General features: G+C 39.6%; 1 protein-coding gene across 2 annotated transcripts in view; it reads right to left on the minus strand.

Moving 5' to 3' along the window:
- The window catches only part of TAPT1 (transmembrane anterior posterior transformation 1), a 52,641-nt gene extending 35,972 nt beyond the window's left edge, over positions 1–16,669 (minus strand). Inside the window, exons 1-3 of one of the 2 annotated variants that reach the window (XM_021717428.1) lie at positions 16,553–16,669; positions 15,904–16,034; positions 174–292 (exon numbers count right to left, since the gene is read on the minus strand). In XM_021717428.1, coding sequence (XP_021573103.1) covers positions 174–292; positions 15,904–15,930 — 146 coding nt within the window. In that variant the 5' untranslated portion in view covers positions 15,931–16,034; positions 16,553–16,669. Of the gene's footprint in view, positions 1–173; positions 293–15,903; positions 16,035–16,552 lie in introns of those variants that run through there. The other variant, XM_008068412.1, reaches the window with a different exon arrangement.
- Positions 16,670–17,019: the final 350 nt, after the last annotated feature.

The following is a 17,019-nucleotide window of genomic DNA, read 5'->3' on the forward strand; positions in this document are numbered from 1 at the left end:
AAAGTATAATAATATATAGACATATTATCCATTAAAAAGACAATCAATTCGTTTATGCATTAAGGGCCAAAGTGTAGATAAAACTATGATTATTCTTATTCTGCAAACTCTACAAGTAGTAAAAATAACAAAATAACTTAGACATTCAAAATAGTTAATGATCTTAAACTTACCTTAAACCATAGCAAGGCAAAGTGAGGAGCCTGAACAGTGCCAGGAAAACTCGTAAAGGAAGCAGGGTGAACACATACAAAAATGCATCTAGGCACAGAAAGATTCCAAAAACCATCAGCTGGATTTTAAAAGGAAAGAAGAAAAAAAGTAAAACATCCTTTAAGTAATTATAGATGAAAATTCAAACAAACAGGGAATTTCTAAATGTTATAGAAAATTAAGTTTCATAATTTAGCTCTGGAAATAACAGATTAATAATTCTACTTGTGTTTATGAACCATATTTTAATGAAACCCTCTTTTCAAAGTGCATGTCTGTACTTCTTCAGTCTTTGGTTTACTACCTACAGAAGTCAGTCACTCCAAAGACAAGTTGCTCTTGGTCATAGCAATGGTACATCTGTCGTCCTTTCTGAGTACTTCCTCAATCAAACTTTAAAGATATTACAGAAAACCTTTAAGCTTAAACCTCTTTATTTTTAGCGATATAGGGTACAATTTAGCGTTAGGTACATAAGTGGTCATCATACAGGTGAAGTTTGGGTTTCCCATTGGTCCTCACTTTGCCCGATTTGGGATCAGATACCCTTAGTAGTGTTATGTGCCCCTTCCCTTCCCTTCCTGGGCAGTGGCCCACTACTGCCAATCCTTTTCATGTAGTATTATGATAAATGTTCAGGGTCCATTTATGAATGAGAACATGTGGCACTCAGTTCTTTGTTTCTTTGACAGATTATTGAGTATGATAAACTCTAAATCCATCCAAGTTGCTGCAAAGTTCATAATTTTGTCCTTCTTTATAGGCTGCATAATATTTCACTGTGTATATGTACCACATTTTTAAAAATCCAGTCTACTTTCAGTGGGCAGCACGGTTGGTTCCATGTTTTTGCTATTGCGAATAATGATGCAATAAACATGCACAAGCAGGTATCTCTTTTGTAGAATGATCTGACTTCCTCTGGGTATATTCCCAGAAGGGGTATTGAGATTACTGGATTGAAAGGGAGGTCAATTTTTAAAACTTTTAGAAATCACCACATTGTTTTCCACAGAGGCTGTACTAGTTTACACTCCCACCAACGGTGTAAAAGCATTCCCTTTTCTCCGCAGCCTCTCCAGCATCTGTTGTTTTATGAGTTTAGATAAAACTCTTTACCTCTAACTTTAATTTTCATAATTTTGCTGCATCCTATTTATTACAGTACCTTACTGATGGGAAAGACTGGAATATAAATTGAGTTAAAATATTATCTATGCTAAAAATACATAAACTGATCACTAACTTGAACACAATTTCATGCGTACTGAAACTTGCTGCACTCAGAAGCCCTTATTCTTAATTCTAGGACTAGTTGCTAATGTATCTCTCCCCCCCTTCTTGTGTGTGTACTTGTCATACTCTTTCTTTTTTGTGGTAACATTAGACATTTTCACTTGTGAAATTTAGGACAATTTTTTAATGTTGGAAGCCAGCCGTGGAGGCCTGCCTGAGCGTTAGGGATCCAGGCAGGCTGCGGACCCTGAGACCACCAGGCTGGTTCAGGAGCTGAAGGCCCATTCCCTCCTCCTTTCCTTGTTGTTTAGCATTACCCACTGGTAGGGATTTTAACGATCTAAGCATGAAGTTCTGAGAATATGACAGGCATGGCTGACTCTAGGGATCCATTGTTCCCGCTTCTCACAGACTGCGGTTTCGGCTTTAAACTTAACACAGTTCAAACTCAGATCACATTTGAGAGACTTATACGTGATACAAGCTTCTTTATAAGATTTTAAAATATATTTGTAGAATTAGTATATACATTTAGAGAGCTGTTTCCAGCATGAGATGGTTATCTAGGGTTACCAGAAAAGGCCCAGCACGAACTTTGGGCACGAATTTTGGACTGGGCCACATTCTTTAGGAACTGGTTTGACCTACAATTAAGAGTTTTTTTATAGTACAGGTAAAGTTAGCACAGAATAGAAAGGTATTAGGATTTAAGTCAGTCATTAGGTGTTGGGTATGCATAAGTTTTAGAAGTTATTGATAATTAGGATTTTATGATATTAAAACTGTTGTATTGCTTTTGAGGAACGTAAATCAAGCATAAGGAACAGTGAGATAATTTTGGGATTGTCCTTCCTCATGCTTGGGGAAAATGCCTGGTGGGCGGGGATGCCCCCCCCACCTGGCTTTGTGTTCATGTAAACTCTTGTGATTTGATTAAGATTGTCCTTTCTCATCCTAAGGAAAACGCCTGGTGGATGAGGATGCCCTCGACCCACCTGGCTTTGTGTTCATGTAAACTCTTGTGATTTGATTGGGGTTGCCCTTCCTCATTCCTAAGGAAACGCCTAGTGGGTGGGGGATGCCCCTCACCTACCTGGCTTTGTGCCCACGTGAAAGTCTTGTGATTTGACATATGAAAATTTGGGATAAAAGACTCACGTTTGTTCCCAATAAACGGCTTCTATTCATTTCATTGAACAGTTGTCCACTTTCTTTCTTTCTCTTTCTTCCTCTTTATATCTATGCCTCCATCTTGCTTTCTTTTAATGTCTATCCCTACTACAGAATCGGTTTCTGCACTAGACAGAGTCCAGTCTCTTTCTTCCCTTTTATTTCTCCAGAATATTCGCCGACGCTGCCCCACCTTCCAGGGACCCTCTAAATCTCTTCTGGGGGGCTGGCTCCCCATATTTTTTTTTTTTTTTTTTTTTTTTTGAGTTGGAGTTTCACTCGGTCGCCCAGACTGGAGTGCAGTGGCCGCTCCCGGCCACCGCAGCCTCGACCTGCTGGGCTCCGGCGATCCTTCCGCCTCAGCCTTCCAAGTAGCTGGAATTACAGGCATGCGCTACCACGCCCGGCTGATTTTTTGATTTATTGTAGAGATGAGGTCTCGCTGCCCAGGCGGGTCTCGAACCCGCGGGCTTAGGCAATCCACTCACCTCAGCCTCCCAAAGGCGCGGGATTACAGGCTGAGCCACCGAGCCCGGCTGGCTCCCCATATTTTAACAAGAAGAAGGTGAAGTCTTTTGATGGCTTGGACAAGTAGCTACACCCAGACTACCAAAGTCTGCTATTCTAAGAGCAGTGACTTTCTGTATGTCTGACATACAAGCATGGTATGATATAAATGCCCCTACCCCAACAATCCATGTTAATTGTCAATAAATTATCTTAACTACATATGTTAAAGTTCACACTTTCACAGGCTGAATTTTGTCTCCCTATGTTAAAGTTCTAAGCCCAATACTGCAAAATGTGATTGTACTTGAACACAGGGTCTCTAAAGAGGAAGTTTAAGTAAAAAAAGGTCATTAGAGTGAACCCTAATCCAATATGACTAGTGTCCTTTGTAAGACAGGAAATCTGGACACAGGCACAGACAGAGAAAAGATTGTATTAAGATACAGGGAAAAGGCGGCCATCTACAAGCCAAGGAGAGACCTCAGAAGAAAACAACCCTGCTGATGCCTTGATCTCAGACTTCCAGCCTCCAGAGCAGTGAGACAATAAATTACTGTTGTTTAAACTACCTGGTCTATAGTAGTTTGTTATGGTAACCCTAAGAAACTCATACATACAGCTTTAGATGAAAGAAGAGATTTTATTAATTTTTGACAACACTGTCTCAAAAATATACTTTACACACACACACACACACACACACACACACACACACACACACACACACACACACCAGATTTCTTAATCTGAGTATAGAGACCCTAACAACTTTTTTGCTTTCAACAATTTAGACTCATTACGAACAATGGAAGTACAATGATAAAACACTAAGTCATGTGCCATAGACTGTATTTTTTAAAATCTCCCTTCCTGACTGTCAGTCATCCTGTCTCTGTTGACAGCAGAGAGTCAACCATGTTGCAACGGTTTTCTCTTTTTGCAAACAAAGGAGTGATGCAGGATACTGTGCAGGGTCCACGTAAAGTTTATGGTCCTTGTTTATTACTCTCCTGACATGAGACACCTTTTCCGGCTTGTCGGTTGACTGCTGGTTGAGCACAATGGGCAGAACCAAGCAGAAACCTGACATTCCCAGAAGGCACTCTGGGGTGTATGCTTAAGGACAGGACGCTGGGAAGGAGAGCGTACGACTGTCTCCTTCATGAGCTCACACTGAGGATGAACATCTATTAAGCCATTAGTATGGGCCAAGTAACCTGCTCAGCCCAAAGGGCACAGAGACAAACAGGACACCAAGAAGTAGTTTCTGCCCTCCATAAGCACATTCATATTTTTGCACAAGAAACACCAGGTGACTGCAGTGTTAACCACTGCTATGACAGACCTAAGTATTCAGGAAACAGAAGAGGCCTGATGGCCACACTCTTGGGGAGACTTAGAAACAACTCCAGAGAAGAGGAGACCCTTGAACAACTACTGAGGTGAAGGAGGCTACTTGCCACGCAGAGAGGGTGGACTGGGCAGAAAGGGGAGGATGGCAGGAGGTGGGCGGGGAGGAAGGGAGCTTTCCAGATGGAAGAAGCATGCACGAGAACACAGTGGGGGGCAGTAATTACGAAGACTAAAACTGTTTCTTAAAATAAGCATAGAGGCTACAGTCATCTTTCTTTGGCTTAGAGAAATCTGCATTAATATTGCTTATGGTAACAATAGCAACATAAGTTTAACCGGCCTTCCCCTTCACATTTAAACAGTTCCACGAACTCAGTGGACAAGCAATCATCTCTTCATACCGTGTGCTGGCTCTGTCACTGGACAACCTGGATTCATTACTACGGTAGATCTCAACAATAAAATGAAAGGGAAAAAATGGCTGCAATTGAAAGAAACTTCAGCTGGAGGAAGGGAACTCATTCACATATGTGAGAATATACAATACAAAAGAAAAACAAATTTCTTTCTGGGTTTGGAAATATGAAAATGTAACTCAATTACTGTGTCTATTGTTCTGATGTTAAGCTTTCTCAAAACACAGCAGGCATTCTTTTAAGTTCCTCACATATAAAAATAAGAAAATTTCCTTAAAAAGTACATAGGATGCAATCCTGAGAACATTCATCCTTGAAAGATATAAAGAAACTCAAACTCATGTTGTGTGTAGTAAGCCTGGTTCCTCGCAGGGCATGGTCACTCATGCCTGTAATCCCAGCACTCTGGGAGGCCAAGGTGTAAGGACTGTGTGAGCCAGAAGTTCGAGACCAACCTAGGCAACCTTGCTTCCATAAAAAAATCAAAAAAATTAGCTGTATGGTGGTGTGCACCTATAGTCCCAGCTACTGGGGAAGCTTAGGTAGAAGGATCACCTGAGCCGAAGAGGACAAGGCTGCAGTGAGTCATGAGCAAGCCACTGCATCACAACCTGAGTGACAGAGAGACCCCCACTCAAAAAAAAAAAAAAATTACACTCTACATTGCAATTCACTATATAGATTAATTGATACACTTGAAAAAAAGGGAAAGTTTCATGAAAATAATACTTTCACTCTATGAAATATAGGCTATTTTCTACACCCTTTTTAAAAAAACAATGCTGGTCTCCCTAAATTCATGACCTATTAAAAAGTGGTAACTAATAGTCTGAAAATCAGGTCTCCACCTAGGAAGCCCAGGTTGAAATTTAGTTCCTCCCCTGGGCAGCTACTACTGACAGTAAAGACAGCTCAAACTGGCTACAGAGAGCTGTGCAAAAGATATCTGAGTTGGAACACATTGGGAAGTTCTTTGTACGAAAATGAATTAAAAGCACTAAATTACAAACTGCAAATATTACATTTATTCAAATTTTCAAATCTACTTTATTCAAATACTCTCTTAAAATTCATTCTAGAGCGGAGATTTATTCAAATGTACATTAAAAATTATCATTTCGGAATAATCTTATGTTTAATTAATAATCTCATAGTTCTTCTCTAAAACATAAAAGAGTTATAAGTGAAAACAATCAAAGGACAAAAATGTTCACTGTCCTTTCTCTGGGAAATCTTGTCTGGAAGGATTTTAGAAGACTTCTAAGGTTCAGGGCGATGCCACTGGACACTCACCAGGTGCTGGGCTTGGGGCTGACTGTGCAGTAGCCCTGGTCCATCTCCACCCCTGCTCTGCAGTGAGACAAAGAGCTTGCCCAGGTTCTGGAGTGGCAGAGGCAGGGCCAGGACCTGGTTGTCTGCAGAAAACTGAAGCATCGTTGCTATTTTGCTATTAATGAAGCTGTCACTCATCCTCCTAGCTTCAAACTCACCACTGGATTTGTCCTTATACATATTTTAAAACATGATTTAACATAAGTTGTAACATCTGAACTTCAATGTTAAGAAAATAATGAAATAAAAATTATTCTGTGACACTGTAGGTCAACAAAACATATGCTTGTGAAAATTCCTATAACCCACTCATACCACATTTATTTTGAACTATTACTATTGTTCTTATTCATCCAAAAAAGTCAGCCAGGCTTGGTAGCTCAGCCTGTAATCCCAGCGCTTTGGGAGGCCGAGGTGAGTAGATCGCCTGAGCCCGCGGGTTCGAGATCCGCCCGGGCAACTTGGTGAGACCTCATCTCTATAATAAATAAAAAATTAGCCGGGTGTGGTAGCGCGCCTGTAATTCCGGCTACTTGGAAGGCTGAGGCGGAAGGATCGCAGGAGCCCAGCAGGTCGAGGCTGCGGTGGCCGGGAATGTGCCACGGTACTCCAGTCTGGGCGACAAAGTGAGACTCCAACTCAAAACAAACAAACAAACAAACAAAACAAAACAAAACAAAAAGCTTGCCTCAAAATAAATAAACAAAAATGCCAGCATCTCTCTATGGGGAACGAAGCAGGATTTTTGTCAACCTTCTTAATTAAAAAAATCTACGTTTTCCTTCATGACAAAAATCTCCTGCCCTTCTTTTTAATGCTATTTGAAATTTCAAAATAAACAAAATATTATGGCTAAAATGAAGAAAGCATAATGACTCTGGAATATAACTCTTTGAATTACACAGTCATTTTCTGGAACTCTGAATACCATCTCCTCCATCTCGGACACCAAATACCATCTGCTAGCTGAGGATCACTGGTCTGAGTGTTAATTGGAAAGCAGGAATAAAGAGGCTTAGTCTCACTTTTATAAGGCTTTTTATAAAGCTCTGGGTCTATTCCTGTAAGGGCAGAGACCAAATTCTGCCTAATTCTATGCTGAGGAAATAAAAGGTCTGGAAAGACATCTCCAGGGAATTCACAATCTAGAGAGCTTGACACAAACTGTGTATTGAGGGCAAAATGAATGATGTGCTCTGAAAACCAGGAAAAGATTACATCTGTATAGGGTGTCTATGTTTAGGGGCAAGAGGGTTGGCATTGGGGAATGTGCATCAGGGAGAGGAGCTAGAGTTACCAAAGAACACCCACCGAGGAGACAAGACGGGCACTAGATTTTGCCAGGCACAGTCAAGAGGACAGAATTCCAAACAAAGAGAAGAACATGCACAGGTACAATGTGAGTAGCCAACTGTGAGGCCAGAATATAATCATTAAGAGGAATAAAAATTAATTACTAAGGATGTCCAATTTCCATCCTATGTTCTAGAAGCTCTCCACAAACTAACATGTAGAAATCCACTAGTAGAAAAACAACAAGGGGAATGGGCGATCAGTAAGAAAGTTTGCAAATGACTTTGAAAACAATTACTGCAGACCCATGGTCATTTCTATAATAAAATCATTTTTATTCATCTGAATTCAAAACTTCATACTTCAGAAAGTCTACACTTTAGGAAATGGCCAGAACAAGGGGCTTATCATAGGCCAGGCTCTTTTATGATAGGCAAGCATACATAAACATATATAACCATGGAAAGCTAACTAATTTTGATAAATGGCTTTATAATAATCATCTACATCTGACAAACACAAGGGCTGTTTCATAAGAGGTAAATAAATAAATAAACCGAAGACTACGGACATGGAATCATCGTAAGACTGTCTCAATTCTCTTATTTCCAATCCATGTTGAATACTGTTATCCTCTAAGCACTTGACCCAAATTAACTCAATCCTCACCATAACCCAGGAGGCAGAACTATTCTGTGGTAATCTGGATGCTGCAGATAAGGCTGTGAAGCTCCTACACACAGGGTAGGTGTGCCCTCAGGGCCCATGGCAAGGTCGGAAAGTCACCTAAGGAACCAGTGGTCTTAGCTGCTGCTGCAGGCAAAGGGCATCTGCTGCAAGCTATGCTCACGCACCACACCTCCTAGGCCCAGGTTAGTTTATCAGGCATGATCTGGGTGACAGTAAGCAGAGAGAGCACACAGTTCACAATATCCTGATAAAGGACAATGGAAAGAGGGTAGGAGAGAGATGTAAGACTGTTTCTAAAGCTAAATGAAAGAAATAAATAACTGACACAAAAAGATAAGCAGCCCCACAGTGCCAAGTCCATGAGCTGTCTTTTAAATACATCAGTAAGTGGAGCAGAGATCTGATATTTTTGCTGGCTTGTCCTAGAACTATCTGATGGGTCCCATGTGCCCAACTTCTCCCCTAGAAAATTAAGAGAGGTAAGACAGTTCCTTGCTGAAGGAACATGAAAACTGCTGTCACCACCATAAGCAGGAGCAGACAAGCCTGAGGGAAGGAGAGGAGCACCAGTCAAGGCTACTGCAAGACTGAGATGTGTGGCTCCCGACTAGCTTTGTTGCTCCTCAGCAATCACAAGGGGGGGACCTCTGAGCAAAGGTGGGTCACAAACAAGGGCTGCGTCATGAAAAGAATTTAGAAGAATGATTCTCCAAACACGTGTTCATAACATTAGAAGCCAAGCAGAATGTCCAAGAAACCACTGCCATGAATATGGGTTTGAGTAAGTACTCTCTATTAGCTTCATAATGAAACCCCAGGGCTGTTTTAGTGAAAGGAAGTGAAACAATGACTAATATTACATTTTCCTTTACCATATACCTCACACTGACAAACAACAAAGACTTTATATGAAACTTCAATTAAGCTCACTATTTTGAAAGGAACTTTTGGATTTTTTCCCTCTAAATATTAACTCTTCCGAATCTCAAAAAAGTAGAACTTCCTCCACTAAATATTTAATATTTCCCTTTCTGTTAAATTTCCCATTCACTCTCACCGTTACTCATAGGCAAAGTCATTCAATAAGTTTTAAGAGGGCCTAGGTCCAACCTTCTAACTCTTAAGATGGCCTAGGTCCAATCTTCTAATCTTAGATGAAGAAAATAAAAGCCAAAAGTAGATTCAAATCCTTGATCAGGCCTCAGTTATTATAAACAGACTTGAGATGAAAAGCTAAGGTTGTTGATGCTTGATCACAAATAATTTCCCTGTGTGAGAGTAACCTTTCTCCCTTTTAACAACAGTAATAATCTAAGCCTAGTAAAACAACATTCTATACTCTTTATATCAATACTTTTGCTTATACAAATTTGCTAGATTCTTTAAAAACTAAGTAGTTTCATTTAAGTCTAACAGTTGAATTCAATTTTTAGAAAAGTATAAAAACTATATGTACAAGGCATGGTAACAATGAAATAATGGATTGCCAAAAAGCACACAATTACAAGGTAAAGAAAAGTCAAAAATATATTTTCATTTTAGCTCAAGCTTCCTTGACAAGCCAGTTCACATGAACATACATAACCATGGTAAAGAAGTAATTTTGATGAAAAGCTTCATAATAATCACAACCTACATCTGACATATATTTAACACAAGAAATAAATATCATAAGAGGTAAGTAAATAAATCAATTGAAGAGTCTAATTTGTAGAAAGACTATATACATAGAAGGATCATAAGCTCTCCTTGCTTGTCTCATTTCTAACCCATACTGAATATTGCTTTACTAATTTTCCAGAAGGATAACTCCAAGGGGTTACTAATTCAATAACCATTTTCAATCCTTTCCTTCATTGGTTAGAAAGCATAAAATTTACTGTCCCAGCCTCCTTTATTGCTGGAGATGGCTATGTGACTCAGTTTTGCCATAAGACAGAAATGGAAGTATTCTGGAACACTTCCAAGAAAGCTTATGATTCTTTATACAAGACACAGTCAAAAAGGTGGCACTGCTCACCCTCCTTATTTCTGATTATTATGCAGAAACTATACTTGAGGTTGCAGTTGTCATCTTTCTAAATCAGAAGGCAACAAGCAAGAGGACTGAAATTCAACTTGCCAAGCATGGCAAAATTGAAAGATGAAAAGGACCTGGGCCTGTGACAGCTTCCTTAGTCCGCTGAAATGACTGAGATATCCTTCTCTAGACTTGTTGAAAAACAAAAAAAGCTTCCTATCTGTTTAAGCCACTCTTAGATAGGTTTTCTGCTTCATTCGGCTAAAAATATTCCGAAAAAATATATCTTTAATAGTGTCTTTCCACAGTCTCGACTCTGAACTCTTTACCCAGACCTTTCCACATACCCTGATGCAGCCTATCTTTCCACAGCGCGTCCATAGCCTCTCCCACATCTAATAAGCTCCCATTTTCTGGATCTTCCTAGCATACTCACCGCACCCTACAATGCCTATATAAAATCTCCCTCTTTTTCTCATTCCCTTGCCATATCCTTCACAAATCCTTTCTAGATTCTCTTCCTCAGGCTTTTTAAAGCATACTTTCCCTTCTCTAATTCTTTGTAGCATTTTATTTATACTATTTAATAGCACTTGTCACTTTGAATTTTATGCAGTATCATAATTACTTATGGATCGGATATCTCCTACTAGGTTAAGTCCAAGTCCTGTTTATTTCTGTACTTTGGTACCAAAAAAGTGCCTGGAACACAGAAAGTACTCAAAATATATATGGAACAAATTAATAATTAAGGGAATAAGTGATTTTACCTCTCTAAATCAGCTTTTAAATACACCAGGGAATTTTAGAAAGCACTATGATGATTTTTTTTTTTTACTATTTACTGTAGCTTTAGATTCATACAGATGACAAAATTAGTCCTTGAACAAGGAACAATTTTGTACCTGATGCATGGTAAACTGTTCCTATGAGGCCCAAATGTAGAGCATATACTAATACACAGCTCTACTGAACATGAGTGGAACATGAGATCTGTCTTAAAGTGAGCATAGGACAGCCACAATGGAGCAGGTGGAAGAAATGAAACTTTAATAGTACATATATCTCATAAGGTGTTGGGTGATTATAATGCAAACACATTTGAAGTTCTTAGGACAGTGCCTCACACCTAATCCTTATTTGATAAAAGCTATTTGTTCTGTTAATGCACACAAAAATGGATACCAGAGGTGAATGTAACTGGTCGAGCCAAGGTACGACATAGGACAGTGAGAAATTGCTCACTAGGAATTTCTGCTCTAGCAAACTAGTGATCCCTGCCTCTGATTTCACCGAGCATATAGTTAAACTCTCCTTTCTCTGTTCTAGTCACAGGTTCCTCTGAGGTTGGACTCTGCAGGTCCTGGCAGAAAATGCTTGGTTGTGTTATCTCTATGGCCATTGCCTCCAAAACAGCCTGGGTAAAAGATAAGAGGGAACAAGAGGGGTTTTTATTGTTGTCTGTTGTCAGCAATCCAAGAGGGCTGAGAGTCAGAGAAACATGTCCCTTGCAGGGTTAGCAAATACAAGTTGAGTGGCAAGCAAAGCAGAAAAATAAAAAGTATAATGTGAGATAAAACTAGGACACAGGGAAAACCTAAAAAACTATGCCTCTTCCAATCACCTCCTGCTGTGCACTGCTCAAAGATGAAAGCTACCCTGCCACAAAGAAACATTCACTGGAGTCGGGCTCCGTGGCTCAGCCTATAATCCCACGCCTTTGGGAGGCTGAGGTGAGTGGATTGCCTGAGCCCGCGGGTTCGAGACCCGCCTGGGCAGCGAGACTTCATCTCTACAATAAATCAAAAAATCAGCCGGGCATGGTAGCGCATGCCTGCAATTCCGGCTACTTGGAAGGCTGAGGTGGAAGGATTGCCAGAGCCCAGCAGGTCGAGGCTGCGGTGGCTGGGAACGGCCACTGCACTCCAGCCTGGGCGACAAAGTGAGACTCCAACTAAAAAAAAAAAAAAAAAAAAAGAAACATCCACTGGAATGCAATCTGAGAACAAGAAACCTTTACATTCCTCTTGCTCTACCAAGGTAGGGCATTCCCCGTTTATTTGCTAAAGTGAAGGCTTGTGAAAGATTTAAAAACACTTTTGCTGGGTTTACCATGGAATTAAAATATGGATGAGAAAATTTAGGCACAGAAAGGGTAAGTGAATTGCTCAAGGCCTCACAGCTAATAAACTGTGGTGCCAAAATTCAAAGCCAGACAGTCTGGCTTTGGAGTTCATTCCCTTAAACATTTCATTGTCCTGCCTCTCAATATGGAATTCAGAGAAAGTGCAGTTCAACCTCCTCAGCTGTTGAAAAAAGAAAACTAAAGCTCCAAAGGTGGCCCACATAAGTAGCTAGCAACAGATCTGGGACAAGAACCCAAGAAGTGTGTGGGGCCAGAGGCAGGAGGAATTTGTGATGGATGAGAAGTAATGTACCCCAGAAGTCAACAAATCACTCTAAAATTTCTATACTCCTACACTAGAATACATCAGAACAACAAGTGTGAAAATAGTGTGCTAATAATTGGAAATACTATTTTAAGTATATAAGCAATTCCCCTTTTCTAAATGTCAGGTATAAGTTGTTTATCCAGTGACAATATAACATAAAAATGTGAAGTTTTTTTTAAACATTAGTAAACAGGTTCAGTAAGAGATTACATTAACCTTTTTCTTGATCTTACAGTATAAACATGAATTATGTTTTATAGTATTTGAAAGCTTTGTAAAAGCAAAGTGTTCTTTAATTTTCAAGTTTATCTTCATGCAAAGGCAAGGTTGAAAATATCATAGCATTTATCAAAACATACAAAAAAATTAGTAAGGTATTATATATTAGAATAGGCAATGTAAACAGCAAGAAACAAAAAATAATTTAGATGAACTTGAATGTCTAGATAGGCTCTCATCTTTGATCATAAAAGCTTTAAGAGAAACACTACTTGTAAAAAGTAAGGCCTTGGCCAGGCACGGTGGCACACGCCTATAATCCCAGCACTTTGGGAGACTGAGGTGAGAAGATTGTCTAAGACAACAGGTTCGAGCCCAGCCCAGGCAACTTGGCAAGACTTCATCTCTACAATACATCAAAAAATTAGCCAGGCCTATTGTTCCAGCTACTTGGAAGGCTGAGGCAGAAGGATCACCTAAGCCCAGCAGGTCGAGACTGCGGGGCCGTGAGTGTGCACTGCACTCCAGCCTGGGCAACAGAGTGAGACTCTAACTCAAAAAAAAAAAAAAAATTAAAGGCCTTAAAGATATCAGACTGAATCCATGCTGCCATGAGAGAGATTGAGCCACTGAATCCATGCTGTTATGAGAGATATTGAGCCTAGAATTAAATTCAAACCTAATTCTGTCTTCCTTGACATTTCACTAGGTTTGAGAAGTTAAGAGGTTGTTCTAAACTGAAAACTATGACATTCTTTTGTACATTTAAGCTATAAATAAGAGAACAGACGTAAGACCAAAAGTCTCTTTCATGGGAAACAAAAATCATTAGAAAATTTTGATAACTGTACATAGGCAGTGTTAATGCAATTTTTCTGAGGTTATATATTTACATTTATACAAATGAAACTAAAGTTTCATGAAATACCTACTCTTGGTAGATGCAATGTTCTCTGATAGTCTTTCTATTCCTTTCTTAAAACAACAACAACAAAAAAAAACCCTGATGGTAACTTACCATATTGATTACTTGATCCATCAGTGGTCCCATAGTGGACCATAGTTTAAAAACACTGGTTATACTTAAGTTTTATCAAGACCTAAGTACAAGGATAATTTCCCTGGAAGACAATTTATACTCACAATAACAAACATGAAATGCTTACAAGTTTCTGTAAGAAATTTACCCAGAAACATTGCTTGTGATTTCAATGTTGCCATTAAAGGAAAGAAAGAAGAGGAAAGGATAAGTGCAATGAACCCGCTTCTGCTAACAGAATATGTGCTCATTAGTTCTGCCACACAAGAAGTAATAAAGGGACACTCAGACAACATTCCACTTTGAAGCAGTCCCCTAGCTGTGTTCATAAAGTCAGGCAGTGGGTTGTGGGAAAAACCCCGTGCACTCCTCGGAGGAAAATGGGAGTTCAGATCTGCACAGACAAGTGGGAGAAACAAATTCCTCTGCAGAGGGCTAAGGCCAGATGGGTAAAAACCGAATGTGGCTGGCACTGTTGGCACCATCCTGTTCAAATGCAGGCACCAGGAGTTGGTCCCTCCCACTGCTTCTGCACCGTGTCCTCACACTTCCATCTCATGACTTATCACTGGAAGAAACAACTGAGCTTTAGCAAGCAACCTAATGGTGTTTTAAGACACAACTGGTTTAATCTTGTATTTTTTGCCAAGTAGAAGAAACATCTCTCTCCCTCACTCCCTGCCCCAGTGAAAATCTTTACGAAATCCCAACACGTAAGATAGAACAGCTGCTGTGCTGGGAAGGTGTGTCACACAGAGCCCCCACACTCCTCCCTCCTCATCTGTCACTCCTCCAGGCTCCTCCAGGAACCCTAGTCCTCTCTAGAAAGGCAGCAATACAAGTAAGAACTAAGCATATAGTGGCCCTCATCAAAGGCAAACAAATCACTGCTGTATTTGTTCTCTCTCCAATCTTTGCTTGCTCACCAGCTCTGTAAATCTCACGCTAATACAGAACCCCCTAAAACTTCAACAAGTGACACCCCATCAAGAACCTATGCAAAGCAATGTTTCTGAAACCGTCTCCATACACTTGGCTCTTCTCCTTCCACCAAACTGATGAGTTGCCAGAAATAAGAGACCATCAGCCAGACCCGTTGGGTCCTCATTTCTCATTCCTACCACATCTACTGCTATTACAACACACTGATAGAGCCAATCTAACTCTTCTGACAGTCACTCCAATAGAAAGTATGATTCTACAGAAACGATCAAACTAGCAGAAGCTTTATATTACTAAGAAGTATGAAAATATGTTTCAATATCGCTAAATCTAAAGTTGAATTACTTCTTAATTCTTTTCCTCTAGCAAGAAATTCCAGAATTGCTCAGACTCACCAACCCTAACAGCACCTAGAGGAAAAAATGCCACTGTCCTGTCCTATCTGATTGGTCTTGGTAGGGTAAGACAGTCAAGGGAAGCAGATATGCAGATTTAGTACGGCTGTTATGCCACTCAACCTATAATGTCGTGCTTTTGGTGATGAAAGTTTTAAAAAACACCTTCTTTGAAGAGACTAATTTGTTTTTAAATACGTAGGCTTTCTGAGAAACTGAAACCTTAAAAGGCTGAAATTAAATAGTTTATCATGCTAAATGGGAAAAAACCCTTCTTCTAATAAAACAGAACAAAATGAAATTAAAACAGTACAGAAGTGCATATTAATTCCTTAGAAAATGTTATTTGAATGTGGCACACAGGGAAATATGGTAAGTTTAATAAACAAAGTTAAGATTTTGACAAAATCTATTACTATTTTATCATTGGGTTTTACACCAAGATGTAACTTTTAAGGCCTTTTCTTATAAGAAAAATTTATATTCTCCAATACATTTAATTACTTATTAAATTATTTTTAATATTTTAAAGCCTCAACTCTAGCTGTTCACAATTTTTTTTGCATAATTAACACTTTGACATAACTTTCAAAATGATGTCTGGTAATGAAAAAAAAATTACCTTTTCCAATTCTCTTGGTATTCGCATACAAGTGTATACTCTTTCTCTTCTTTCTGTATACTTGGCCTCATTATGTTCAAGGAAGTACCCTCTTGTTAGTTCAGCACTGAGGAACCTCAATAATGAAAGCTCTACAGAAAAAGAAATGACATAAAACAAAAAGAACAGTATTTATCAAGGAACATGCATGCTAGATGGAGCCATAGGTAATACACATATAAACAAAAAGAGACTAAAACAAATGTAATCTATAATTCTGTGCCTAGAATTGAACCACACACATATGAAACAAATACTGTTAAGAAAATGACTGCACTGTGTGCATAAACTACTGAAAATGCCACAGGAATATGGAAGGAAAGGATTACTAAGAGCTATTTTTCAAGAGCCCAGTCCTGGGTCTCACAGGTGACACAGGAGCATGACTGATGGAGATGAAGGAAAGAAAAAGAGTAGCTATCAAGAATATATAAGATAGATACATATGTGCTCAAAAGGGAATCAGGTCATCCAACAGGCACTGCTTTAGTCCAGGAACGATCCTGGGTGAACTACATGGGTACTGGTGTACCTGCTCCCTTCAGCCACAGAGATTATGCAAGTGTCCAAATAATGCCATTTCCCACAAGAAGACTCACCAACATGATACAAGTTATGCAAAGTAGAACATCAACCAAATCTGAAAAACTTCCCTTTCCTTGGATCTTTCCATTCACCCATGAACCTCCATTCCTGTGAAGCAAATTATTCCAATCATCTCCTCCCAATAAGGAAAGTATGCCAACTGAGACTGAATACTTTCTGCTCAGTTACAACCGGAGATTGAGGTGAGAAGCTAAGGCTGTGGATGCTTGATCCCACCTCTTTTCAGCATACTGCACGTCTGTGGTGGCCTCAACGGCCTTGCAGCACCCTCACTTCACCTATACCTTCCTATTCTTATTCTGCAGGAGTAGAGCTCAGGATACCAAAAGGTTTCAAATTGACCGCTGTCCTCTTTGCTTTGAGCTGGACTTGTGGTCTTTTTACCAAATTTTGTATTGATGTTCACTCTAAAGAATGACAGAGAGGAAGGCTGACTTCATTTATGAGTATCTACTTAGGAAGCTGCACTTT

This window comes from Carlito syrichta, unplaced genomic scaffold, assembly GCF_000164805.1.
Source record: "Carlito syrichta isolate Samal-C Ts95f unplaced genomic scaffold, Tarsius_syrichta-2.0.1 Scaffold108548, whole genome shotgun sequence".
Lineage (NCBI taxonomy): Eukaryota > Metazoa > Chordata > Mammalia > Primates > Tarsiidae > Carlito > Carlito syrichta.